The sequence below is a fragment of the Neomonachus schauinslandi genome, chromosome 1 (assembly GCF_002201575.2).
Source record: "Neomonachus schauinslandi chromosome 1, ASM220157v2, whole genome shotgun sequence".
Classification (NCBI taxonomy): Eukaryota; Metazoa; Chordata; class Mammalia; order Carnivora; family Phocidae; genus Neomonachus; species Neomonachus schauinslandi.
The window spans coordinates 202389139-202415127 of NC_058403.1; the positions used below are offsets into that span (position 1 = coordinate 202389139).

Sequence of the window (25989 nt, forward strand, 5' to 3'; positions counted from 1 at the left end):
TGGACAAGGATTAGGAAAGAAGAGAAATTAATGCGGATTAAAACTACTCCCACTGCTCCTGGATGCCACAAGAGTCTGGAGACTCCAAGACCAGAATACACCTCAGGAAGGTAGGAGCTGGGACCCTCCAACGGCAAGACACGATGTCCCCACCAGCTCCTACCCCAGACAAAGAGATGCAGGAGTGGCTTTCCCTTAAAGACCCCTGGCCTACGGAGCACCAGGGCACCAGGGCAAGAAGGGAGAGCACACCGACTGCCTGCCCCGTGGCTGTGGGCTGCCCTGCCTCTCCCCGGCTGAGCTCACAGCCGCCGGGGGACAGATTTCCTGTATGTCGTTTTACCCATTTAAGTCCAAGGATGCAACTCCGAGGAGGTGGTGACAGCCTAGCACACGCGGGTGTATGCACACCCACTCCCTCCCCTCTCAAACCCAGTTCCAGGCCCCAGTGAGGTCTGGAGGCTCCTTCCTTGCTCCCTGGGACCCCCGGCTCCAGCCAGCCCTGTCTTAGGAGGAGAGTGGCGTGGTTTTCAAGTCTGGAATACCATAATACCAGCCCAGAGGGCACTGGGACTCGCCGGGGGTTACCCAGCGGTTGGGGGTGAAGTCAGGAAACAGATGAATCGAGAGGAAGGGGGCCCCAAAATCCCATGGGTTGCACTCCAACGTCTGTACCCTTGTCCTTTCCTCTCCCCCTCAGCAAACCCCTGAACTGGCTCTCGGTTCTCGCCATGAGTTTTCTCCCCCTCTCCCATCCCCCAGAGCCCCCTTCCCCATTCCGCCGGCCACCACACCAGTGGGTTCGGACCTCCAGAATCTGAACACCCACAGAATCTCAGGCGCTTCTCTCCCCCAGGAGCCATTCCTCTACCCCTTCAATCGAGGGCAGATGCCCCCAGGCCGTCCTGTAACTCTCCCCCCAATCGCACCCCGGCTGTCCCCCCACCGGCCTTGCCCCACGTCCCCCGCCTGGGCCTCTCAACCCCGCCTCCTTGCCTTTCCCCCTCCCAGCCCGTTTCCTGCGACCCCCAACTACCACTAAAGCCACGTCCTCTTCAGAAAAGCCGCTCAAAGCCACAAGACCTGCTCACTCTGCATCCGCAAACTCCCTTACCAGGCCCATCCCATCAACTTTCTCCTTAACCGTCCCACTCCCACTCTCGTCTCCGGCAACCCCTTCACGACCCCCAAGCTCGTTCCCGCTCCCTCGACCCCAGCCTTAGCGCCTCCCAACATTAACCCTCAGCTTCGTAGCCTACAAGACAACCCGCCAATGCGAGCTTTGAGAGCAAGCCCCCAACCCGCGGCCGCCGCCACTCACCTGGGCCTCGGCCGCCGCGCGCCGCCGGTCCCGGGCCGGGTCCCCGCCCGGCCGCCCGCCCGACCGCCCACCACTGGTCGGGCCGCTCCGCCCCGCCGCGCCCGCCGCTCCCCCGCGCGCTCCCGCTTCCGGGTTCCGGAGGGGCGGGGCCAGGGCGTGACGCCAGCGCGCAGCGGGGCGGAGCGCCGCGAAGACCCGCCCACTCCCAACGGGCTCCACACCGCCTCCTGCCGCTGGTGGATGAAACCAAGTGTGAGGGGAAGACAGAGAGTCGCGCGCGCAGGGGTCGCGCGCTCCACCCGCAGGCACGCTCCCCGAGGCCAGCGGCCACCCCTCCCATGGCGGCGCAATATGGCCCGGCCCGGAGCGAAGGGGCGGGGACCCGGACTTGAAGAGCCGGCCTTTGAGCTAAAGGCGGGAAATGGCGGATTTCTCGGGACGCGGAGCTGGGTGAGTTGAAGCGCCACGGGTCTGGATTTTGTGGGGCCGGCGAGTAGACCATGGCCGAGAGCTGGGAGAAGTGGGGCAGCAGAGTTGGGGACTGGGGATTTGACCCCTTCAGGACCTCCGAGGGTGCACAGGCTCTGGGAGGCGGGAGGCGGCTTCTGCGCATGCTCGGCAGCCTGGGCGCGGAACTAGACTACGAGTCCCCAGTCAGTTGCGCGGCTGCGGGGCGATTCCTGGCTAGTGGCTTAACCTCTCTGTGCTTTCGCTTTCCTCCGCTGAGAAATGGGGCAAATGACGCCGCCGCTAAACCTTGTAGGCCTCGGGTGAAACTTAAAAGCTCTTAGAACAGTGCGTGGCTCTTGAATGTGATCTGTCGCGACTACAGTTATCATTTTATAGTGGGCAAGCGCTGGGCCACTAAAGTATCTCCTTTAATGCTCCCAACCCTTCTTTTCTATGCTTCCCCTTTACAGAAGAGATGATAGAGGCTCAGGGAGAGAAGGTCATTTGTCCAGGGTCACACAGAAGGAACAAGAGAGACGGACTTGGACCACTTATCCGGTGCCAGGCATGATTCCTGGCCTGGGTTTGTTTTATTTGTTCACTCGGCCGATGTTTTATTGGGCCAGTACAAATTGAAGTTTAATAGACCAGCTGAAATCACTTGTGTTTTCTCCAGGATCAATTACGCAGTGAGATTGCCATTACCCTCTCCTGAGGTTTCGCGGGAGGTACCTGAGGCTGGCACAGGTGTACTGAACCCACCACCCCCATCTGGTTGGACTCCAGAGCCCTGGATCAGACCCCATAGGGAATCCATGCTCTGTACCTTGCCAGCTCTGAGACTTGCTAGGGATGAGCTGTTCAAACACTCAGGTCCTCGTCGGAAAACAAGGATAAAGCAGGCCAGCGGGGAGGTATTTGTAGGGTTGGGAGGGTTCTGTGAAGGAGCAGAGCTGCTGGCACCGAGTGAGCATTATTTGGTTGGTTGCCTCTCCCCATTGTGGCCCAGCACCCGCTGGGTCTCACTTGGGGTCCTCAGAGCCTGCTGCACAGGAGGTGGCTGCAGTGAGCTGAGCAAGGGGACCACTGCTTTGTGACCAGTGGAGCTTGTGTCCTGATGTCAGCCGGGGTTACAGTGCCCAGGCCCCGGCCCTGCCCCTCAGTCTGCTCCTCTTGAGTTGCTGGTCTCTGTTGGTAGCATCTCCCTTGCCCAGGCTGCACACCTGGGAGGCATCCCGAACTGTCCTGCCTCAAGGTTCCCTCTCTCCTATTACATCGAACTTCATTCTTTCTTTCCTTAAATAGGGGTGAAACACATAACAGCATTTTAAAGTGAGCGATCTAATGGCCTTAAGACATTCTCGCTGTACAACCACCAGCTCTCTTTGGTTCTGGAACATTTTCATCCACCCAGAAGGAAACTTTGTATCCATTTTCAGTCACTCCCCATTCTTCATCCACCCCTCTGCTCCTGACAATCACAATCTGCTTTCTGTCTTTCTTTGCCTGTTCTGGACATTTCATCGTACAGTATGTGTCCTTATGTGTCTGTTTTCTTTGACGCAGGACAATTTTTTAAAGAGATTTTATTTATTTTTTTTTTTTAAGTAAACTCTACCCGCAATGTGGGGCTCAGACTCCTGACCCCAAGATCAAGAGTCGCATGTCCCATGGATGGAGCCAGCCAAATGCCCCCAGGATAATATTTTTTTTAAGTTTTTTTTTTTTAAGATTTACTTATTCGAGAGAGAGAGTGAGAGTGAGCGAGCAGGGAAAGGGGCAGAGGGAGAGAATCTCAAGCAGACTCTGCCTCAGGGCTCCATCTCAGGACACTGAGATCATGACCCAGGCCGAAATCAAGAGTCAGATGCTTAAACGACTGAGCCACCCAGGCACCCCATCCCAGGATAATATTTTTCAGATTCATCCATTTTAGCATGTATCAGTACTTCGCTTCTTTTTAGGGCTGAATAACACTCAGGGTTTGTTATTTCTTGGCAGGAACATACAGCCCACAAAGCTAAAAATATTTGTTGTCTGGTCCTTTACAGAGAAAGATTGCCATTAGGTAGACTGAGCCCTTAAGCTGGGAAGTCAGAACTCTGCCAGCGAAGCCAAAGGGCTGATCAGTTCCTATTTGGACATCATTCTCCTCTGCCCTTGTGCCCTTGGCCTTGTTCCTCCCTGTCCCTGAATGTCCTTCCCCATGTACCTGAGCAAACAGGGCTTTGTCTCTCACCTCCCCTCACCTCTTTACCAGTCTGGGGTACTCTTCACATTGCCTGACAGGAAAACACTGTCAGGCAATGTGAGGGGAAGCTCTTCTCAGGGAAGGAGCTCCATCTCTTGTGCACCAGGTATCACCAGGAGCGTACAGTAGGTACAGAAATGCCTGATGAATTAATGAACCCCTGACTTAAGTTGAGATCTTTGGGGCTTGGCAAACCTGCTTGCTCTTCTCACTCTTGGACCCTTCTCAATTTCAGCCAGGCAGGGGCTCTGTGTCTCTGTTCCAGTCAAGGTGGCCCTGCCTCGCAGACATCAGCTTGTATGGGGAGAGGTTGGGGGATGCTGGGACTGAGTCGTCCCCAGTCTCCTCGCTGCCTTCCCTGAGCTTAGCCAACTACATAACCATGTCAACAAGACCCCTATCTCCCTCTTCTAGGAAACCTTCCACGGGGGGTCCCGGCACTCCTGGTGGCACCAAGATGAAAGGAAGAAGAACGCAAGGTGAGTAAAGTTGGAATCTAGCTTACGATCCAGTTTCAGTAAGTGCTTTTGGGGAAGAAAAAAACCAGGCCAGAGCAGGGGAGCTAGGGCTTTATTTCCTTCTAGTCACACCTTTGGGGATTCCGAGTCTCGTCACCTGAGTCTCATCACCACGCCCTGCAGCCAGGGGTGTGGCAGGAGTTGGGGGGGGGGGCATCCGGGGGGGGGGGGGGTCATCCAGGGCAGCAGTGGGCCCTTCCAGCAGCGGGGGTCATGGGCTGTGCCCAGGACTCACCACTAGGAAGTGTGGGTGAGGAGAGCTGGAGCTGAATTCATTAGCAAACACTGGAGTCTCAGTTTCTCCTCTGGAAGCACCTCAGGGGTGCCCATGCATCTGGTGTCTCCCTGTGGGTCTGGAGTCACTGTTCACAGCCTCCCTTGACTCTTGGCAATGCCGCTTTGGGCAGTGGACTCAAGGATCTCCCTCCTTGGAGCTTAAGCCTCTGATAAAAAGAATTATTTTTAATAACACTGCGTGCCAGTGCGTGTCTCTGAGAACTCAGGGCAGAATTCTGGTTCCAAGTGACTGGAGGTTCATCCATTACAGCATTGCTTGATGATCTTGTTTATAGCCTCTATTATGTTTACAAGTGGTCTAGTTCTTGAACACAAATTATATCCTTCATCGTAACATTGCATCTCTGGAAAATCCAGTACCGTTCAAAACAAATATGTATGTCCCGGTTTCTGGAAACTTGAAACTGCTTTTCAACTGTGCAGGGAACCCCAGGCCTCGGGATCCTTCCAGAGGAGCAAAACCCTTTGTTGATGCTATTAGGTTGAAAGCAGGATCGTTTCCTGTGCTTGGAAATGGGGGTGTTCTTTGCCCTGATCCCTCACTGGACATCCAGTGACAGACCCTTGGTGTGTCTTGATTTTCTCCCCTGGGCACCACCTGGTCTTGGCCTTGACCCTTAAGTGCCTCCTGCCTGACTGTCTGAGCCCACTCACCCTGCAGGCATGGCTCTTCCTTGCCTGGGGCTCACTCAGGGCAACCACTAGCTCTTGTCCAGCTCCATGCTCCCCATTAACTATGGGTGCACCTCCTTTCCACTCAGGATTGTGGCCGCACCCCCAGCCCCAGTGAAAGATGAAATTCTGGCATGAAGATCCAGTTGAAATCACCGTGTCACTTAACCAAATTGTCAAGCTGTGTGACATTAACCATGTCCTCTTCCTGGGTCTCTTCATTAAAAAGGGAAAGCCCTAAGCTCTAGAGGTACCTAGAAAAAGTGTAGAATCGTGCACTGGATGCATGGCTGAGCACCTACTCCCTGCTGGGTGGTGGACCGTAGTTGCAAGCAAAACAGACAAAAGTCCTGGCCCTCATGGTGCCTGGAACGGAAGGAGTGGGGGCCGTGAGGGGAGAGGGAGGCCCCTCGGGGATGTGAGACCTGTGAGGTGCCTGGAGGTGCTCAGGCTTCACCAGCTCATGGACCTGCAAGGGAGCCCATTCTCAGCCACCAGCGGGGCGGCCAGCCTGAAGGACACAGGATGTTCCAGGGAGGAGGGTTCCAGCAAGTGCTGTGTTCAGGATGTGGATGAGAATGAGTCTATGGGCTTTGGAGCAGGGAGATCTCGGCGGTCTTGCAGAAAGGAGTTTCTTTGGTGCGGTGGTGATTGTGAGAGCCAGACTGGACAGGAGTGGGGTTCGGGGAGAGTAGAGGAAGACGAGCCACCATTGTAAAGGGGAGTGGAGAAGTAGGGGGAGAAGGTATGGGTGGGGGGGAAAATAACAGGAAGATCGTTGAAGAGAGGAACTGGGGGGGATGTTGCCAGGGCAGTGGCAACAGGGTGAGGGCTGGGCTCTACCCCAAAGCACAGAGTTCCCTCCACATGGTGGGGCCAGGATATGGCCTTGAACTTGGGAGGCTGCTAGCTGCTGAGATGGGAGGTTCTCCTGGGGCTGCTTCTGTCTTCATGGTGAAGTAGTAACTGGTCACTAGCTAACTGGAGGGGACCCAGTGTAGGGGAAGTGGGAGGAGAACGTACAAGGGAGGGTCTGGGAGGGGGGTTGGGGAACAGAGCAGAGGACTGTGGGTGATCACTGGGGCCATTGTGAGAAACCCCCTTCCTGCGAGGCAGGCATGGAATGGGGGGGACCTGGGGCTGGGCTGTCACCAAGGTATATGATCTTGGTGTTCAGCATGTCTCCCGAGAGTCCTGAGCTAGGTAAGGAGGTAAAGAGGCATGAAAGGCTCATATCATGAGTGGGTCATACACAGACTCAGGTGAAGGAAGGGGTTGTTGGGGTCCTGACCGTAGGGAGTGAGTTGGGAAGGGAGGAGGAGGAGGCGGCAAATAGGCGCCTTCCTGTGGAAGGTCTTTTATCCTGTCCCTGCCCTGCCCCTGAATCCACTTTCTGCTTTGAGCATATTCCCTTAACGTTCCTGTGACTCTCTGGGGCTCTGTCCCTAGCCTAGGGACTTATAAACCGTAGATATCCCACATGATCTCTCATACAGTAGGTGTCCCATACATGCTCGAGGATGCTGAAGCATGGGATCTGAGAGGAGCAAGGGGGAGCAGCTCCCCTGTTCCTGCTGTTTATCAGGGAGGGCACATAGTGCTCTTGATGGGGGGGTCTTCACACTCCACTATTGTAGTCTTGTTATAAACCAACAGTGTGTCCCCCACAGGTGGAAGAGTGGTTGAGTCCCGATACTTGCAGTACGAGAAGAAAACCACCAAAAAGGTAACAACATTGATTTGAATGTTCTGAATGGAGTTCCGTCAGACTTGGAATTTTGACCCAAGTCCCACGGGCCGGGCACAGCACGGTCCCGAATCCTTTTTGCAAAGACATGATCTCTATTGAAACCTGAGATTGTTCCTTTCAACCCAGTAATTCCTTTCTGGATTCTGTCCTGAAGCAGTTCTGTCGGGTGCCCAGCACACAGTCCCTGGCACTGGCTGGCATTTAAAAAACACAGGGTTTTAAAGAAGGACTATGGGGAAAAAATAATGGGTCTGAATCACCCAGTGTTAGAGGCAGAGTTTAGTGAACTATCTGTAGCCACACCACGGAAATCATGCAGCCGTTGAAAATGTTGGGATGGGGACACCTGGGTGGCTCAGTTGGTTAAGCGTCTGCCTTCGGCTCGGGTCATGATCTCAGGGTCCTGGGATCGAGCCCCGCCTTGGGCTCCCTGCTCAGTGAGGAGCCTGCTTCTCCCTCTGCTGCTCCCCCTGCTTGTGTTCATGTTCACTCTCTCTCTGACAGATAAATAAATAAAAATCTTAAAAAAAAAAAAAAAAAGCTGTGACTAGAAAGTAGGAAATAAACTTCAAAAAAAAAGAAAATGATGGGATGAAGCACGGAACGACACAAGCACATGCATTGTGTGGCATTTAACGGAAACACTCAGTAGGTGACCCAGTTACGTATCTTGTTTGATTGTGTGCATACTGAGAATGTGGGGAGGTTGTGTTATTCTTTCCATTTTCTAAATTTGGTTTATGGTAAAATACAGTGAACTATTAATTTCTGCTCCCTACCTTTTACTCTGGTAGGGTGGAATGGCAGGTTCTTAATAAGGGGACTTAAGGGGCACTTGGCTAGCTAAGTCAGAAGAGCAGGCTGCTCTTGATCTTGGGGTCGTGAGTTTGAGCCCCATGTTGGGTGTAGAGATTACTTAATAAGCAAACAAATAAATAAATAAACTTTAAAAAATAGTAATGTGACTTAAGATCCAACTTGAAAAAGGACACCTTTTCACAAACTGGTATCACTTCTTGGGAGTGATTGGTTGTTTTCAATGGAATTAATTTTTTAAGTTTTTAAATTATTTTTGTTTTTTAGAGAGAGTGTGAGAGAGCGCACTTGAGGGGGCGGCAGGTGAGGTAGAGGGAGAGAGAGAATCTTAAGCAGGCTCCACACCGGACGCAGGGCTCCATCTCACGACCCTGATATCATGACCTGAGCCTAAGTCACTAGTCGGGTGCTTAACTGACTGAGCCACCCAGGTGCCCCTGGACTTTTTTTTTTAGGGAAGTTTTAGGTTCACAGCAAAATTGAGTGGAAGGTAGAGAGATTTCCCATATAACCCCTGCCCCCCCGCCACACACACAGCTTTCTCCACTATCAACATCTCCAACCAGACAGGTGCACTTGGACATTTGAGGAAGCTACATTGACACATCACCCAGAGTCCGTGTTTTACTTTGGTTTTTTTTGTTTCTGTTTTTTCTTTAAATTCACGTGATTTACTTTGTTGAAGTGATTTTCAACAAAAGATCACAGTCCATGCCTCCTAATTTTAGTGTTGCCTTGTAAACTTGTTTACGAGCACCCGTGTGTCTGCATGCTCTAGCATTTTCAATCCCTACGAGCTTGTCCGGTTTTTTTTTTTTTCATCTCTTAAGGTAGGATTTACATAAAGTGTCGCTCTTTAGCATTCAGTTCTGCGAGTTTTGACAAACTCATCCTGTCACAGACCCACCACAGTCAAGATAGGGAATAGTCACCCCCAAGATCCCTTGGTTCTCCACTGAAGCTGGCCCCACTCCATCTCAGCAGTTATCTGATTTCTGTCCTAACCAGAAGGTCATTAAAAAGGTGTCACACAGCCTCTTGCATCTGACTTCTTTCACATAAAGGAAAGGAGGTCCCACCCTGTGGTTGCCTGTCACAGTTAGTGCTGGTTCTTTCTAGTGGCTCAGGAATATTCCACAGTGTGAGTGGGCCATAGCGTGCTTAGCCATTTGCCAGTGAAGGACATTTGGTCTGATTCTCGGTTTTGGCAATGGTGATCAAAGCCACCTTAAACATTCTCGTGTGGGATTCTGTGTAGACATGCTCTCGTTTCTCCCAGGACAGGAACTGTAGGGTAAGTGAGTGTAGTTTTGACTGACTTGTAGGAAACTGTGCAGCTATTACCCAGAGTGGCTGCAGCTCTTGACATTCCCACCAGCCACAGAGGAGAGCTGGGTGGCTCAGTCGTTAGGTGTCTGCCTTCGGCTCAGGTCATGATCCCAGGGTCCTGGTCTGCTTCTCCCTCTCCCACTCCCCCTGCTTGTATGCACTCTCGCTGTCTTTCTCTGTCAAATAACTAAATAAAAATCTTAAAAAAAAAAAAAAGATTGAAGCCATTCTAGTGGATGAGAAGTGGTAGCTTGTTGTGGTTTTAATTTACATTTCCATAACAACTAGTGATCTTGAGTACCTTTTCATGTGCTTATTGGCCAGTCCTGTATCTTTGGTGATGTGTTCTTTCAAATCTTTTGCCCTTTTTTTTTTTTTTTTAAGATTTTATTTATTTGACAGAGAGAGAGACAGAGAGGGAGTACAAGCAGGGGGAGTGGGAGAGGGAGAAGCAGGCTTCCCGCTGAGCAGGAAGCCCGACGCGGGGCTTGATCCCAGGACCCTGAGATCACGACCTGAGCCGAAGGCAGACGCTTAACGATTGAGTCACCCAGGCGCCCCTCTTTTGCCATTTTTTAATTGGGTTATTGGTTTCCTCACTGTTGAGTTTTGAGAGCTTTTTATATATCCTGGATACCAGCCGTTTATGGTGATTTTCAAATATTTTCTCCCGGTGGGGACACTTCTTTTAAGTGTCTTGGGAGGAGCAGAAGTGCTCAACTTATGGATTTCTGCTTTTATGGATTGTGCTCTTGGTGTCTTATCTAAGAGATCTTTGACTAACCCAAGATCACAGAGATTTTCTCCCATGTTTTCTTCTATGGTTTTTCCCGTTCTTTCATAGTTTTAGATTTTACATTTAGGTCTGTGATCCATTTTGAATTAATTTTTGTATCTGGCGTGATGATGGAATTGAAGTTCATTTTTAAGTGTATGGATGTCCTCTTCTGCCAGCACCATTGTTGAAATGACTTTCCTTTCCCCGTCATATTATCTCATCACCTCCATTGAAAAGCAATTGACCTTTTTTGTATGCATCACTTCTGGACTCCATTTTTTCCATTGTTCTATGTGTCTGTCCTTAGGCCCCTCACACGCTGCCAGGATTACTGTAGCTTTATAGTCTTGAAATCAGGTAGTATAAATTCTCCCACTCCATCCTTTTCCAAAACTGGCTGTCATAGTTCTTTTGTTTTTCTTTCTTTCTTTTTTTTTTTTCCTTAGAATGAGAGGAAGTGCGTGCATGTGCGAGCCAGGAGGGGCAGAGGGAGAAGGAGGAGAGAGAATTTTTTTTTTTTAAGATTTTGTTATTTGAGAGAGAGAGAGCATGAGAGAGTATGAGCAGGAAGGGGGAGAGGAGCAGAGGGAGAGGGAGAAACAGACTCCCCCCTGTGCAGGGAGCCCGGCAACTCTAGACTCCATCCCAGGACCCCAGGATCGTGACCCAAGGTGAAGGCAGACGCTTAACCAACTGAGCCACCAGGTGCCCCGGAGGAGAGAGAATCTTTTTTTTTTTTTTAAAGATTTTATTTATTTATTTGACAGAGAGAGAGAGAACGAGAGCAGGAACACAAGCAGGGGGAGTGGGAAAGGGAGAAGCAGGCTTCCTGCTGAGCAGGGAGCCCGACGCGGGGCTCGATCCCAGGACCCTGGGATCATGACCTGAGCCGAAGGCAGATGCTTAACAACTGAGCCACCCAGGTGCCCCAGGAGAGAGAATCTTAAGCAGGTTCCACGCTCAGTGCGGAGATTGACGCGGGGCTTGATCTCATGATCCTGAGATCATGACCCGTTCCTTTAATTTTCTATATGTTTTAGATTTAGCTTGCCATTTTCTACCAAAATTTCTACTGGGATTTTGAATGTATAGAATTTTTGCATCGGTTTAGGGAGAATAACATCCTGAAAACACCAGGCCTTTCAATCTATGAACATGGTACACATATCCATTTAGTTGGTCATGTTGGATTTTTGTCATCAGCGTTTTGTAGTTTCCAGCATATAGACCTTCCTTATATTTTCTTAGGTTTATACTTAAGTATTTGCTGTTTTTTAATGCTATTATACATGATACTGTCTTTTTTTTTTCTTTTTTATTGATGAAGACATTTTTTAATTGAGGTATGATCAACATACAACAGTATATTAGTTTCAGACATATAACTTAGTGTTTCAGGATTTGTATATGTTGCAAAATGATCACCACAGTGAGTCTAGTTAACACCTAATACCATACATAGTTTTGTTTTTTCCTTGCTGAGAGCTTTCACATGGTACTATCTTTGAATTTCACTTTCCAGAGTTGTTCATTGCTAGAAATGTGATCTTTTTATATTGACCCTGTATCCTCCAATCTTGCTAAGCTCACTAGTTTGTTTGGTTTTTAAAGATTTTATTTATTTATTTATTTATTTATTTGGGGAGTGCATGCATGCATGCACACAAGTGAAGGGGAGGGGCAGAGGGAAAGGGAGAGCGAGAATCTCAAGTGGACTCTGCTGAGCACCGAGCTCCAAGCAGGGCTTGATCTCAGGACCCTGAGATCATGACCTGAGCTGAAATCAAGAATGGAATGCTTAACTGACTGAACCACCCAGGCGCCCCTTACTTACTAGTTTTAGTAGCATTTGGGATTTTCTTTGTAAATCATGTAAGAAGAGAGTTTTATTTCTTCCTTTTCAACCTGTTTACCTTTTAGTTCTTATTCTGAGAGCCCCAGTAGGAGGTTGAATAGGAGTGTTGTCTACATAATAAAATATTTTTGCTCTTTATGGAGTTTTCTTTCTGCTTATATGTTACTATTATTATAATGGCTTGCTAGCTCCATGCATTGCTTGTTTTTTTAAATAAGTTTTAAAGATTGATACTTGTACAAAAACTTTGTTTTTCTTCATGACCAAAGTAATATGTTCCCTGCAAGTACTATAAAGTATACAGAAAATCAGTTGTAATCTGCCATGTCAGAGATAATCACTGGCAAACATTTTGGTGGTTCCCTATGTTCTATGCATGTGAGGGTATCTTTTTTGATTAATTTGTTCTATATATATGTAATTAAATGTCAGAACTTTAAGTCTATCCCTGGCCTCAAAGTAATAGCCAATGCAAACTGCACAGGCCATGAAGGGGCCCCTTCTCATGAAGGGGAGGTGTCTTGTCCCCTGAATCCTGAACGTCATGTGTTCTCCTAACAGGCTTCTGCAGCAGATGCATTAAAGACCAGTGGGAAGATGCCGGAAGGGGGAAGGAAACTCCAGCTGCTCCAGAAGAGCAAAGGTGTGTAAAGATAGAGGGAGGTTGGGGCGCCTGGGTGGCTCAGTCGTTAAGCGTCTGCCTTCGGCTCAGGTCATGATCCCAGGGTCCTGGGATCGAGCCCCGCATCAGGCTCCTCGCTCTGCAGGAAGCCTGCTTCTCCCTCTCACACTCCCCTTGCTTGTGTTCCCTCTCTCGCTGTCTCTCTCTCTGTCAAATAAATAAATAAAAATCTTTAAAAAAAAAAAAAGATGGAGGGAGGTTGTGAAACAGCTCTGAAGCTCAGCAAGTGATGAACATGGTGGTGAATTTTGTTTTCAAGTATGCTAAGGTGAAACTCCCTCTTTCTTTCTAGGAAGTGTCAGAAGAAGGAGCTAGTTAAAGAATGTCCGTGTAAGGACAGATCTGAGGCATGTGGGGAGCTTAAGGGGAATGGCAGGGCAAGAGGGCAGGTTACTTCCTGAGCGGCCATCATGGCGCTTCCTTGATCGTGTGTCCCATTTCCTGGGTGGAACTCTTGAGAGCAGGACTCAGCGTGTGAGGCCTCATCTTCCTGCCTCTCACCACCTTGGGTTAGATCTTCCTCGTAATGGTTTCCCCTTAATCGTTCTAGAAGCTGTCACCAAAGTGATATGTAAAACTTGGGAGTTTTTCTGATTGTAGACATACGTGTTTGTTGTAAAACGAAAAACAGCAACAAAAAACAGAAAATGTAGACAAGGAGGGTGGACACTCACTCATGAGCTGCCACTTCGATCATTACTGTGTATTTGGTGTTCAGTTGTAGTCAGTGTGCTCATTCTAGAAATCTGGGAAGGCCCCTCCTCAGAGTAGCACTCCATCCAGCTCCTCACATGCCCACTTCTCCAGCAACACTGGGTAGCTCTTTTGCATGAAAGCAGTTCACAAAAAGCAAAACTGTTTCTTGTCCCACACCTCCTTGTTCAAAATGGCAACAACTGTGAGTCTCATAGGAAAAATTAAGTACAGTGGACCCTTGAACAACATGGGTCTGAACTGCATGGATCTATTAATATGTGGGTTTTTTACAGTACGGTACTGTAAATGTATCTTCTCTTATGATAACGTTTCCTTTTTTCTTTTTTAGCTTACTTTGTTGTAAGAGTACAGTTTATAGTATATGTAACATGTGAAATATATGTTAATTGACTTTATATTCTCAGTAGGGGCTCCAATCAGAGACTGTTAGTCGGGGGATTGGAAAGTTGTTGATCGTGGTTTAGATGTTTGCTCAGCATCTGTGCTGCTCCTTGACCTAGGCGTGACTGAGAAGCGGCTCATGGAGCTGGGGCTGACTTTGTAGTCTTTCCTCATGCAGTTGGGTTGGGGGCCACGCGTCAAGCCGGGAAAGCTGGTGTTCGGCCCAGAGGGGTCAGAAGTGGGTCAGCCACATCTTAAAATCAGGGTTTTCACCCACGGGCGAGTCAGACTTAGAAACGTCTGGACACGTTTGGTTGGTGTGAGCGATGGGGGAGGTACGCTACTTGCGTCTGATGGGTGGAGGCCGGGGATGCTCCTCAGCAGCCTGCCACAGCCAGCAGAGCCCCGGCCCAGAGAGCGAAGCAGCTCTGAATGTCAGGAGCGTCAGGGCTGAGAAACCATAGTTTAAACGGAACCACCCGAATTGAGACGGACCGCCAGAGACTGCTTGATTGAGTTCCATCGTATAGCTCAGTAGGAAATTACTTTTCTCGATGGAAACACAGTACATACGCATGACGGAACATCGAACCCGTGCAAAAGCGATAGCAGTTAAAAAAAAGTCCTGTCTTCCACCTCAGGTTTCCATCCTCTTACCCAGGAGGTCAACAGACTCCTGTTTATCTAGAATTTTTCAAAAATTTGGACGAAGGGTACCATACCGTACACATTACCGTGGTGTCGCTCTATTTATTTCCACATACTCATTTTCTCAACTGCATGGGCATTCATTAAATCACTTGCTGTTTCTTTGCTAACACGACAGAGAGTGTTTTGCATGCCATCTGTTCGTTTTGCGGCGCGCTGGAGCCCTGGCTTGGTTGAAGCCTGCTGTACCCCACTGCCCATTTCAGGTGGCGTCAGGCATAACTTCACATGGTTAAATAGAGGGTAAAGATGAAGGGAACTGCCAGGGAAGATGAACAGTCCAGAAGCTGCTGGAAAAAGAAGGGAAAAGCTGAGGGAAGAACAGGTACATGGTGTGTATCAGACTTCTATCCAGAACATAGCGTTTTTTATTAAGCAGCAAGGCATATTTGCAGCTCTGGGTTAGAGAGCCTGCGTCACTTGTCTACTTCTACCCTGAAATATATTCACCTTGCTGGCTGGGCATTTGCAGAGGTGCTTCAGCCTTCTGTCCCGCTCACCTCCCAAGACGCTGACTTTTTGGAAGCAAGTGGTAGTGTTCCACAGAGTTGCCTGCTTCCCGGTGTAGGCGTGCAGTGCCTTGCAGACTGTGCTGACCTCTGGGGATTCTCACTGGGTCCACAGACGGCAGTGGAATCGGGAAGGGTGACCTGCAGTCCACGTTGCTGGAAGGGCATGGCACCGCCCCGCCGGACCTGGACCTCTCAGCCATCAACGGTAAATCACTCACCTTGGCCCCCCCTCACTGCCCCCTGCTTTGCCCCAGCGGGCTGCCGAAGCGTGCTCTGAGTTCTCACCCTCAAAATGCTCTTCTTGACCTTAGACAAAAGTATGGTTAGAAAGACTCCGCAATTAGAAAAAACGATGTCGAAGAAGACTGAGTCATCGTCATTTTCTTCTTCACAGAGAAAGAGCCCGGTAAGTGTCCGAAATGAAAGGGAAGCTGCGGAATTAGAGACGTCTGATATTAGCTTCTGCCCTGTGCACATGCCATGCGAGGCTCGGGGCTCTAAGATGGAACAAGCCAGCCACGCGTTTTAGGACAAACCCAAGACCACACACGTCCTCAGAATATACGTAGAGTTTAAGTTGCCCCAAGTACATGTACGGGAGTCATTTCTAAGGCGAGATCATGTGAACAACAGTGCCTCGTTTGCTGATGCTGTGCTAGGGAAAGCACCAGGCCAGGCCCTGGGTCCCGGGGCAGGACGGCTGGGCTGGGGTCTCGCTGGGGTCGGAGGCCCGCATCCTGGCTCCAGTGTGGCACTGATTGGATGGGTACCCCCCAGCTGACCCTGGACCAGCCAGCCACGGACGGGGCCGGACCATCCCCTTCCTTCTCACAGGGCGCCCAAAAAGACTAAAGGAGAAAATAGAAACAGCGGGTTGATACACAGGAGAGAATCATCAAACTACTAAATTAAGTAAAGTTCGTAAAGGGTTGGTTTCTGCCCCTCGGGGGGAGAGAGCTAGGCTTATACCAATTCACTGGCAACCAAAAATGTCTTTCTCTCCTCCTCAAGGACCTGTCGGAGGCGATGGAAATGATGGAATCCCAAACGTTGCTCCTGACTCTGCTGACCGTAAAGGTGAAGACAGGACCTTGCTGGCACGTGACGTGGGTGGGGGGCAGCCTTTGTCAGCCGCAGGGCTGGAGTGCCCGCTCATCTGAGCTCCTGTTGTGCACTTGACAGATGGAGAACGGTCTCGCTCCATTCGAAGAAAAGGCAGAGAGGAACTTACTAATAATGTGTAAAGAGAAGGAGAAGCTGCAGAAGAAGGCCCATGAGCTGAAGCGCAAACGTCTCCTCACTCAGAGGAAGCGGGAGCTAGCAGACGTCCTTGACGCTCAGGTCAGCGGTGACTGCAGTCTCCGCGCCACATGTCTCGGGAGGGGGCGAGCGCGGTAGGGCACTCGCAGGGAGTGCTGACGGGAGGTGTCCCTGCCCCCTGGGTGTTGGTATGTGACAGTCTGTAAGAGGACGAGGCTGTAATGTCAAGTACTAAGCAGCCAGAGGGACCTGCCCCTTCCATGCACGCATGTGCATATTCTTCAGGCCCCTGAGGCTTGTGCCCAGTGAGGCAAAGACGTGAGCCGCGCCTCCCCACGGGGCCAGGGTGCTGATGGGGGATGCCGTCTTGGCGCCGCGTGGTCAGCGTTGGGGCAAGAGCCAACCCCTGGCACCTGGAGAGGGCCCGTCCGGAGATGGGGCTGGTCCTCTGAGTGTGCAAGAGTACTAGGGCTGCCGTAACTAGTACCCCGGGGCCGGGCGGCTTAAATGACGGCCCGGGATTCTCTCACGGTTCTGGAGGCAGGACATCTGAGACCAAGAGGTTAGAGCATCTGGTGCCTTACCAGGGCCAAGAGAGAAAGCTGTGTCCTCGGCCTGTAGCGGGCCATCTCCTCCCTGCGTCCCTTCACTTGGCATTCTCTCTGTGTGCTTGTCTGTCTCCAGACCTGGCTCACTTGAACGACTTCACCTTAACTCGGTTACTTCTGTAAAGACCCTGTCTCCAAGTCAGGTCATATTCTGAGGTGCTGGGGTTGGGACATCCACAGAGGAATTTGGGGGGACACGATTCAACCCCTAATACCCAGTGTATGTGTGTCTATGTGTGTCTGTGTGAGAGAGAAAGAGAATGCCCTGCAGCCAGGCCCTGGGCTAAGAGCTGGCCTCTGTCCTCATGGAACTTAGAGTGGAAGGAAAAGAAAAGACAGGCGAACAAATACGTTCTCACAGGCCCGCATGAGGACCCTAACAGCATGTACAAGGGGGAAGGTGGTTCTTACGAGGGGCAGGCCTTTCGGCTCAGTGCTCTGAAGCAGGAGGGCCCAGCTTTCTTGGGTCCAGTGTGATCCCACTTGAGGGCCTGGCCCTGGAATATTCTGGAAGCCATGTTCCTAGTGAAGAGGCCTGGGCCACCTTCCTATCGGCTGGGCTATTGGAGGGCAGCTGGGAGTGAGGGGAGAGCCCCCCCATACCCACGGAAGCCTCCTGGAGGATTCCTTAGGAAATCCTGAAAGCACAGCACTGTATCTTCACCTCACAGGTACTGTGAACTTCCCGAGTGTGTGACTGGGTCTTGTCTCATAGGCCTCTTTCACTCCTGCCTGCAGATCGAAATGCTCAGCCCCTATGAGGCTGTGGCCGAACGCTTTAAGGAGCGGTACAAGACATTTGCCACGGCCCTGGACACCACGAGGCACGAGCTTCCTGTGAAATCGATCCACCTGGACGGGGACGGGCAGAGTTTCTTAGGTAGGAAACGGGGCGGCTGCTGGGCAAGGGGCAGATCCAGTGTGGGTTGGTGCTTCTTGTGTGCCAGCCACCTTTATCCATTCGTGTCACATCACAGCCTCCTCTGAGGTGGATGGTGCATCCCTCATCAAATGGCAGAGGACAGGGGAGGCTGGCAAGGCTGCGGTTTGTCCGGGGTCGCGCTCTGAGTAAGGACCATGCTGGGATTTTAAGCCAGGTCTGTGGACCGGCCCAGTAATTTCCAGCCCTGCTGAAAGACACTTCTGTGGAGCAGCTGCATTCCCCCAAAGGGGGTCTCTTCAGAGATGCTGATCTTCACCCCATCCAGCTTTCTTTTTTCTTCTTTTCTTTTTAAGATTTTATTTTTAAGTAATCTCTATACCCATCGTGAGGCTCAAAGTCGCAAACTCAAGATCAAGAGTCACACCCTCCAGCGACCAAGCCAGCCAGGCGCCTCAACCCCATCCTGCCCTCTACACAGAGCCATGGGATCCCTCTCTTTTTTTTTTTTTTTTTAAATTTTTTTTTTTAAGATTTTATTTATTTATTTGAGAGAAAGAATGAGCTAGAGAGAGAGAGTATGAGAGGGGAGAGGGTCAGAGGGAGAAGCAGACTCCCCGCTGAGCAGGGAGCCCGATGCAGGACTCGGTCCCGGGACTCCAGGATCATGACCTGAGCCGAAGGCAGTCGCTTAACCAACTGAGCCACCCAGGCGCCCCATGGGATCCCTCTCTTGCATATGGTTCCCACCTAATTCTTCACGGGAAGAAATCAGCAAGCATGCTTGATCTTAAAATTCTCTTTAGAGGAAGTATCTTCCCAAAGCAAGTTTTCAGTCGCCTTAGTGTCTGGTTATTTCCAGGCAGGGCCCTCATGAGCCATCTACATACGTCTAGTTTGAGGCTGATGTAGTAAAGCATCACCTCCTAAAATCAGGTGGACAGTCCCTCCAGAACTTTCCACAAAGGCAGTTCAGGATCACAAAGGCTGTTGTTGTATTGGTAATCTCAGAGATGATTCCTGATCCACCTTTTCCCAGTACGGATAAGTAAGGGAATCACATGGAGTCTTGAAGAATGAGCCTTGTGGAGCGATTATCTGCATGCAGGTGTCCGGTTTTATAATGACAGCAATCAGCTGCACACCTGCGACTCGGACTCCGTCCCTGACAAGTGCTGTAGGTGGTGACTAGGAGTTGGGATCGGGGAACGGAGGAACATCCCACAGCTTCTAGAATTAATGGACAGGGCGCCTGGGTGGCTCAGTTGGTTAAGCGACTGCCTTCGGCTCAGGTCATGATCCTGGAGTCCCGGGATCGAGTCCCGCATCGGGCTCCCTGCTCGGCGGGGGGTCTGCTCCCTCTGACCCTCCCCTCTATCATGTGCTCTCTCTCATTCTCTCTCTCTCAAATAAATAAATAAAATCTTTAAAAAAAAAAAAATTAATGGACAGACTGGGTAGCTCAAAACACCAGAAGCTTATTCCCTTCAGTTCAGGGGTCCAGCAGTCCAAAATCAGGGTGTCCACAGCGGTGAACCTTTCTGGAGGCTCTGAGGGAAGCCTCTCTCCTGGCTCCCGGTGTTTCTCCCCGTTCTTGGCATTCCTTGGCTGGTGGTGGCGTCGCTCCAGTCTGCCTGTGTCTTCCCACGGCCTTGCCCTTGAGCGCTGCTGCTTCCGAATTGCCCTCTTCTCAGAAGGATGCCAGGTCACAGACCTCACTGTAACCCAGTGATGTCGACAAAGACTCCACGTCCAGTAAGGTCACGTTTGCAGGTACTTGAGATTAGGTCCTGAACATGTCTTTTTGGGAGGAGGCAGTGGAGACCAGAACGAGGAGTAGAAGAGGATGGGTGTTTGTGGAAGAACCCTTATAATGTTCTCAAAATGTTACAGTGTCCGGTTGTGACACATCGTGTGTACAGGTGTGGCATGTGCTGGAAGTGGAGAGCTGCCGGTTTCCTTAGATGCAGGCCATGCCCTCAGGGCTGAGGGGTGCAGAGATGCCAGGAGTGTGGAGTGGGAACAACGGGCTTTTTGTTAAGTTGCTCGCAGGACAGACTTCCTTGGCCTTTTGTGTTGGTTTCTGTTGAGGACGTCGAAGTGGCCTTCCGGGTCTGTTCCAGCGACTGCCCGGCTGGTGCACACGCCTGATCTACAATCTCAGGCCCCCGTGGTCTCCGGCACAGGGCCACAGAGGCCGGACCAGCACATGGAGGTTGTCCTCCACGACCCTCTCTGCCTTTGAGCTCTTCACGATTCCAGCATAACACGCGAGCATTCCAGGGAACAAGAAAAATCCGGTCAGCCGCCCAACTTGCGCATCCCTTGCTTGGGGCACCGTGAAACCCTTGGCTGACTGTCCCTTTCTTCCTCCAGATGATTTGCAGCGGGAGTTGATGACCACATGCCATCTGCTGGAAGAACTGGGGATCAGCAGTTTAGAAGAAAACTTGAAAGCTCTGGACCTGCTGAGCGAACTTAAGGAAACGACCCAAAAAAAGGATCTGGAGCTCCGAAGGTATTGCAGAAAAGATTTGAAGTTGGGAGCAGCGGGTCGTGCTCCAGAGAGGGGGCAGCTCTGGTGTTTTCAGAGGCTGGGGGTGCAGGGGTCCGCTGCGGCAGGGAGAGGGGACTAGGCAAAGCACCTTGAACTCAGCCCAAACCCCCGTGTGTGTTCTCAAGCAGCCACGATAGAAAGGGGGCTCTAGCGTCACCCGTCCTGTACTTCCCAGAGTCAGAGCACTTCTGGTGCCCTTGGATGGGTCTGCTCGTGCTTGAAGCATCTCCTGGGGTAAGCGCTTGGGGTGCTCTTCTTGGAACTTGCTACTGGAAGTATAAATACATACAGAAAAGGCATGGATCCTAACAGTTTAGTTGATGGGTTTCACGAACGTGTGCTCTAAGGAAGCAGCCCCCAGGCCGCTCCCCCAGCAAGCCCCCTCGACACCTTTCTCAGTGCTGAAGCTTTCCCCTGGGGGTTTTTTTTGTTTTTTTTTTTGACCGTGGGGCTTTCCTCCTCATCTTCCCTAAAAGAATCTCATTTCTCTCTCCTTCCTAATGCTGAATGTGCTTCCTGAAATGTCTAAAGCATTTGAAAATTACTCGTAAAAAAGAGCTGCCCCCTACTATTACGTTTCTTTCTGTGTGCACCCTCAGATGAGCTCAGCACGCATCAGAGGTTCCAGATTACAAGGGTCCCACGTTCGGCTGGCCAGACACGCTCCTTCAGTGTGTGTTTCCCCACCGCCGTTTACACTGCGTGAGGGCCACCCCTCCATTCATGGCATGGTTCCTGACGCGGTGTGGTTGTTCCCTAAATATTTGGTGAATAAACGAGTCTTCTTTTGCACCTGCCCGGTCCTGTTCTTGCAGGCCTCTCTGAGTTCTGCTCAGATTTGTTCCGTTCTTAGTTTTCCGCGCTTTCCCAAGAGCACACGGGAAGCAGCCCCCTTCCCCACATCGCAGCCGCAAAGGCCAAAGCCCCCCTGGTTCTCTCTGGCTCCTGGGCACAGAGGGCGAAAAGGCTTCATGTATCCTATCGTTTCTGCAGGAGCTTCGCCCAGGTGCTGGAACTCTCCGCCGAGGCAAGTAAAGAGGCGGCCTTAATCAACCAGGAGGTCTGGGAAGAAGCCCAGGGCCTGGAGGCCCCCAGCCGGTGGTACTTCAATCAAGAAGGTGCCTGTGGGGAAGCTCCGGGAGAGGTTGGGACGCCGCTCCTGTTGGGCGCTGGTGAGCCACACGCGGTGTGAGTCTACACGCAGGCCGTGTCCCCCCTGCACAAGTGGGGACCTCCCTGCAAACCGCCGGGAGGAAAGCCCACCCCCTCCCCCTGGCTCAGGGCATACGTGTGCCATGGCACGTGTGATGCTGTGGGAACTCAAGCACTTTAGACACTAGTTTGGCAATGTAGCTGTTTTTGTATGAGCGTATCACTTGATATTTAAAGAATAAAACTTTTGCATTTGAGCCTTGGTTGCTACGTCAGGGGCCAGGAGAAGGCTCGTGTTGTTTTAAGTTCTTCTGAAGAGCTGCTCCTAAGCTTTGGGACCTCGGAGACATTGTGAGTGTTTCACTTGCACGGGGATTTCATGTCCTTCAGTCATGAGGTGCTTATCCCTTTACTTTCCTTCAGCAAATTCAGAGTTGGCCCTCCGGTGGAAGCTCTCCACCCAGTCCAGAGTCCCAGTGCTGTTGCTGCAGGCGCTGACGGGCTCTGGGCTACACCCCATGCCCAGTATGGCACAGAGGATCAGCCCTCCAGCTCTTGTCTACACTGCGTGGGCTCCGGCCACCTGGGTGCTTCCCAGGTAGCGTGCCTGCGTTGACGTTGGCTGGTTCCCGTTTACAAGCCTGTGTTACAGCACTGGGTATGGGAACATTCCCCAGAGAGGCGCAGTATCCGTTGACATGCGTCTGAGTAAAAGAGACGCAGCCACCGTTGCTAAGGCCGCTCAGACGGGCAGGGCTGTTCTTGTCCAGCTTCCGCCTTCGCCCCGCCGGCTCTTGCACTCCTCACCGGGCCTCCCCAGTGGGTTCGGATTGACAGTTGCGGGCAGGGGAAGCGCTCCCTAGGGAGACGCAATAGTCGTGCCCATGAAATAGGCACTAACGGCCACCAGCTCTTCCCGTCAAGCCTGTGGGAACGTTCCAGTCTGTCCACACTTCACCCGTAATCCTGTCAGCCCGCACATTCCCAGTCTGCGCGTCCATTCACAGCCTGCTCTGGGGCTTCCCGCGGAGCTCCTGGATCAGAGTTCCAGAAACTTCTCTCCCACCCCTGACCACTTTGTCCCCCATTCATGTGCGGAAAGCATTGGGTCCACCAGAGGGGACACCTGGGAACCCCGGTCCTTTTGTCAGTGGTTATTTGCACTTACCAGCTCACTTACTGCCCCTCCGGCCCTGTCTCCCCCGGTTTTCAACAGCCAGGGTTTCCAAGGCCCATCGCAGTTTCCTGTTGAGCTGTTCCTCTGCGGAGGAGAGCTCTCGGCCGGTTGTTGGGCATCATGGGCTATCAGTATGTGCCCCAGTCTGAGGGAATGGGACTCGGGTCCACACGGTTGCAGGTTCTGCTGCGGTTCCTTTACAGCACTCTGGGCGTCTGCGTGTACCACCGGGTAAGCAAAGCCCGTTCAGAATCCCAGTCTCTTCCCACCAGGGAGCCTGCCACGGAGCCATCTGCAGACTCTGTCTCTCACGTGGGTAGACAGAACAGTTCTTTTTTTTAAAGATTTTATTTATTTATTTGACACAGAGAGAGAGAGACAGAGAGGGAACACAAGAAGGGGGAGTGGGAGAGGGAGAAGCAGGCTTTCCGCGGAGCAGGGAGCCCGATACGGGGCTCGATCCCAGGACCCTGGGATCATGACCTGAGCCGAAGGCAGATGCCTAACGACTGAGCCACCCAGGCGCCCCCAGACAGAACAGTTCTTGTAGGCATTTTGTGCCGCGGTGGGTGCGAGGGGGCCTTGTCAAGATTCAGCACATTTCTACATTGCTGCAGAACCCCCACGTCCACTCATGTGCCCAGGAGGCCACCCGGAGTGAGGACCCTGGGCCAACTCCAATCCCCTTCCAAACCTTGAAGGCATTTCTTCTGATGGGCATTGTTGTGTCCTATTCTCATGCCCCCCTCCAATTCCCATAGTGATTTCCACAGGGCTGGGCCCCACACGGGCACCCGTTTCGTAGGCCAGCTTTCCACTGCCATTTGCCTGACTGGCCAGGTCACTGGCCGTGACCCCTGAGTCTAAAACCCAGACAGAGGGACTCTTGTTCTGGTCAAGTCTTCCATTACTGCTGAGAAAAGGGTGTGCAGTTCAGCCCACCGGACTGGTTTGTTTTTACCTTCTTTGATGAGGGTGCCGTCCTTCCAAACTGTTGTCCCTTCACCTTGGCACTGCTGTTCATAAGCCAAGCAGCTCTTTGTCAGTGAGAGCTGTTTGTAGGGCACTCTTTAAGTGACAATAGAATCTGGCAGCTACTCCCACGGCTTCAAAGTCAGTCCTAGGGGAAAAGAGGCTCCCTGCTCATGCGTATCTCCTTTCATTCCTCCAGTAGCACAGTTGTGCATTGTTACCATCGTAGTCTGGGCAAATACTCTACAAATGGAGTATTTCTCCAACGCCATCAAAAACATGACGGATATGGCGGCTTTCGAGAATATTTTATATCCTCTAGTTACAGAGACAATCATAATCAAGAGGTCTGGGAAGAGAACAAGGAGGTCCATTAGTATTTCAAGGGAGAGAGCACCGCTGGGAAATCTCGGGGAGAGCTTAAGCGCATGCTCCTCTCAGGGGACAACAAGCTTCATGCATCCTGAATCCACACCCAGGCCACACTCACTAACCCAGGTGACGAGCTTCCTGCAAACAACTAGGGAGTACACATCCTCTGCTGCTTGTTCAGTGAGGGGTTTTCAGTGATAGATACGTGATATTCAGTAAACAGGATCCCTTTATCCCCTTGTTCTAGGCAGTTTTGTATGATTATTTTGTTTGATATTTTAAAAATAAACCTGTTCTGATTGAAGTCTTGGTTCTTTGTGTACCGGGGACAGCTGAAAGTCACGTCACCATATTGTTACTTACAGTAAAAAATACGTTTGGTCTTCACCTGAGTTTCTGGCAGAGCTCCTAAAACCCTTGGAATTTACTAAGTGATGGGAACGGTAAAGGTGTATTTTGCTGTTAATGAGGCGACTTTTGGAAAGACCCTACGTAACCTAAGGTTGGGGAGAACCAACTATGCAGTTAGAGGGGTTGCAACTCTGAGGCCTACCCACCCCCCACCTGATTCCCCCCCCCTTCTCCTGGGAGAGGAGAGGGGCTGGCCAATGTTTTCATCAGTTATGCCTGTGTCATGAGGCCTCCATAAAAGCCCAAAACAATAGGGTTCAGAGAGCATCCGGTTGGTGAACTCATGGAGATGCTGGGAGGGTGCACATCCAGGGAGGACATGGAAGCTCCATGCCTTTCCCCTATACCTTGCCCGATGCAGCTATTCTATTGGGCTGTCCCCGCATCCTATCCTTTTATAATAAATTGGTAACTTAATGAGTAAACTGTTTTCCTTAGTTCTGTGACTCACTCTAGCAAATTAGTGGAATTCAAGGGAGAGGGTCATGGGAACCTCTGACTTCTAGCCCGTCAGTCAGAAGCACAGGGGACACCCTGGACTTGTGATTGGCATCTGAAGTGGAGGGCAGCCTTTTGGGACTGACCCCACAGGCAGTGGACCTGATGTCGTCTCCATGTGGATAGTGTCTGAATTGAGTTGAACTGTAGGACACCTAGCTGGTATCCTAGAATTGCTTGGTATTGTGAGAGGAAAACCCACACATTATAATTGGTATCAGAATAAGATTTGTGTTGTCTGATATTTTTCAGTCCTGAGCCTTGGGTGTAGGGCTCACTGTGCAACCATGTGTACCATGGGATGTATGTGCTCAGAAAAGGTTTCTATTGGAGGAGGATTAAGAGGTCGACAATGTTTTGTGAATGCTCTCATCTTTTCTTCTTTTCCTCTTCAAATAGGCTGAGGATAAAGAAAAAGGTTTATTCAAACAGGATGGAGGGAAATAAAACCACATAATTATATCAATTGATGCAGAAAAACCATTTGGCAAAATGCAACACCCTTTCATGATAAAAACACTCAACAAACTGACTGAGGGAAACTACCTTACTATAATAGAGGCCATCTATGAAGAACCCACAGATCACATCCTACTCAGTGGTGAAAGACTAAAAGCTTTTCTTTTCTTTTTAAGTAGGCTTGATCCCTGAGATCAAGACCTGAGCTGAGATCAAGAGCCACTTAACTGACTGAGCCACTCAGGTGCCCCTGAAAGCTTTTCCTTTAAGATCAGAAACAGGGATGTCCACTTTCACCACTTTTATTACACGTAGTACTATGGAAGTCTCAACCAGGGCAAGTAGGTAAGAAAAAGAAATAAAAGACATTCCACCAGGAATTGAGGATTAAAATTCTGTCTGTTCGCAGATGACATGATGGTATACATAGAAAATCCTGAAGTTCCACAAAATAAACAGAACTAATAAATGAATTCAGCAAAGTTGCAGGATACAAAACTGACACTCAGAATTCAGTTGTGTTTCTATACACTAACAGTGAACAAAAAGGAAATTAAGAAAATGATTCCATTTGCAATAGCATCACGAAGAGAAATACTTAAGAAT

The 25989-nt window shown here is 50.7% G+C and overlaps 1 protein-coding gene across 1 annotated transcript; it reads left to right on the plus strand.

The window, feature by feature from the left end:
• Positions 1 to 1522: 1522 nt before the first annotated feature.
• HAUS8 (HAUS augmin like complex subunit 8) lies at positions 1523 to 21755 on the plus strand. The gene is made up of 11 exons (XM_021683151.1): positions 1523 to 1771; positions 4437 to 4501; positions 7180 to 7235; positions 12599 to 12680; positions 15150 to 15242; positions 15349 to 15443; positions 16049 to 16114; positions 16220 to 16378; positions 17644 to 17785; positions 20162 to 20303; positions 21336 to 21755. Exons 1-11 carry the CDS (start codon positions 1743 to 1745, stop codon positions 21532 to 21534), a joined length of 1128 nt encoding a protein of 375 aa, XP_021538826.1. The 5' UTR covers positions 1523 to 1742; the 3' UTR covers positions 21535 to 21755.
• Positions 21756 to 25989: the final 4234 nt, after the last annotated feature.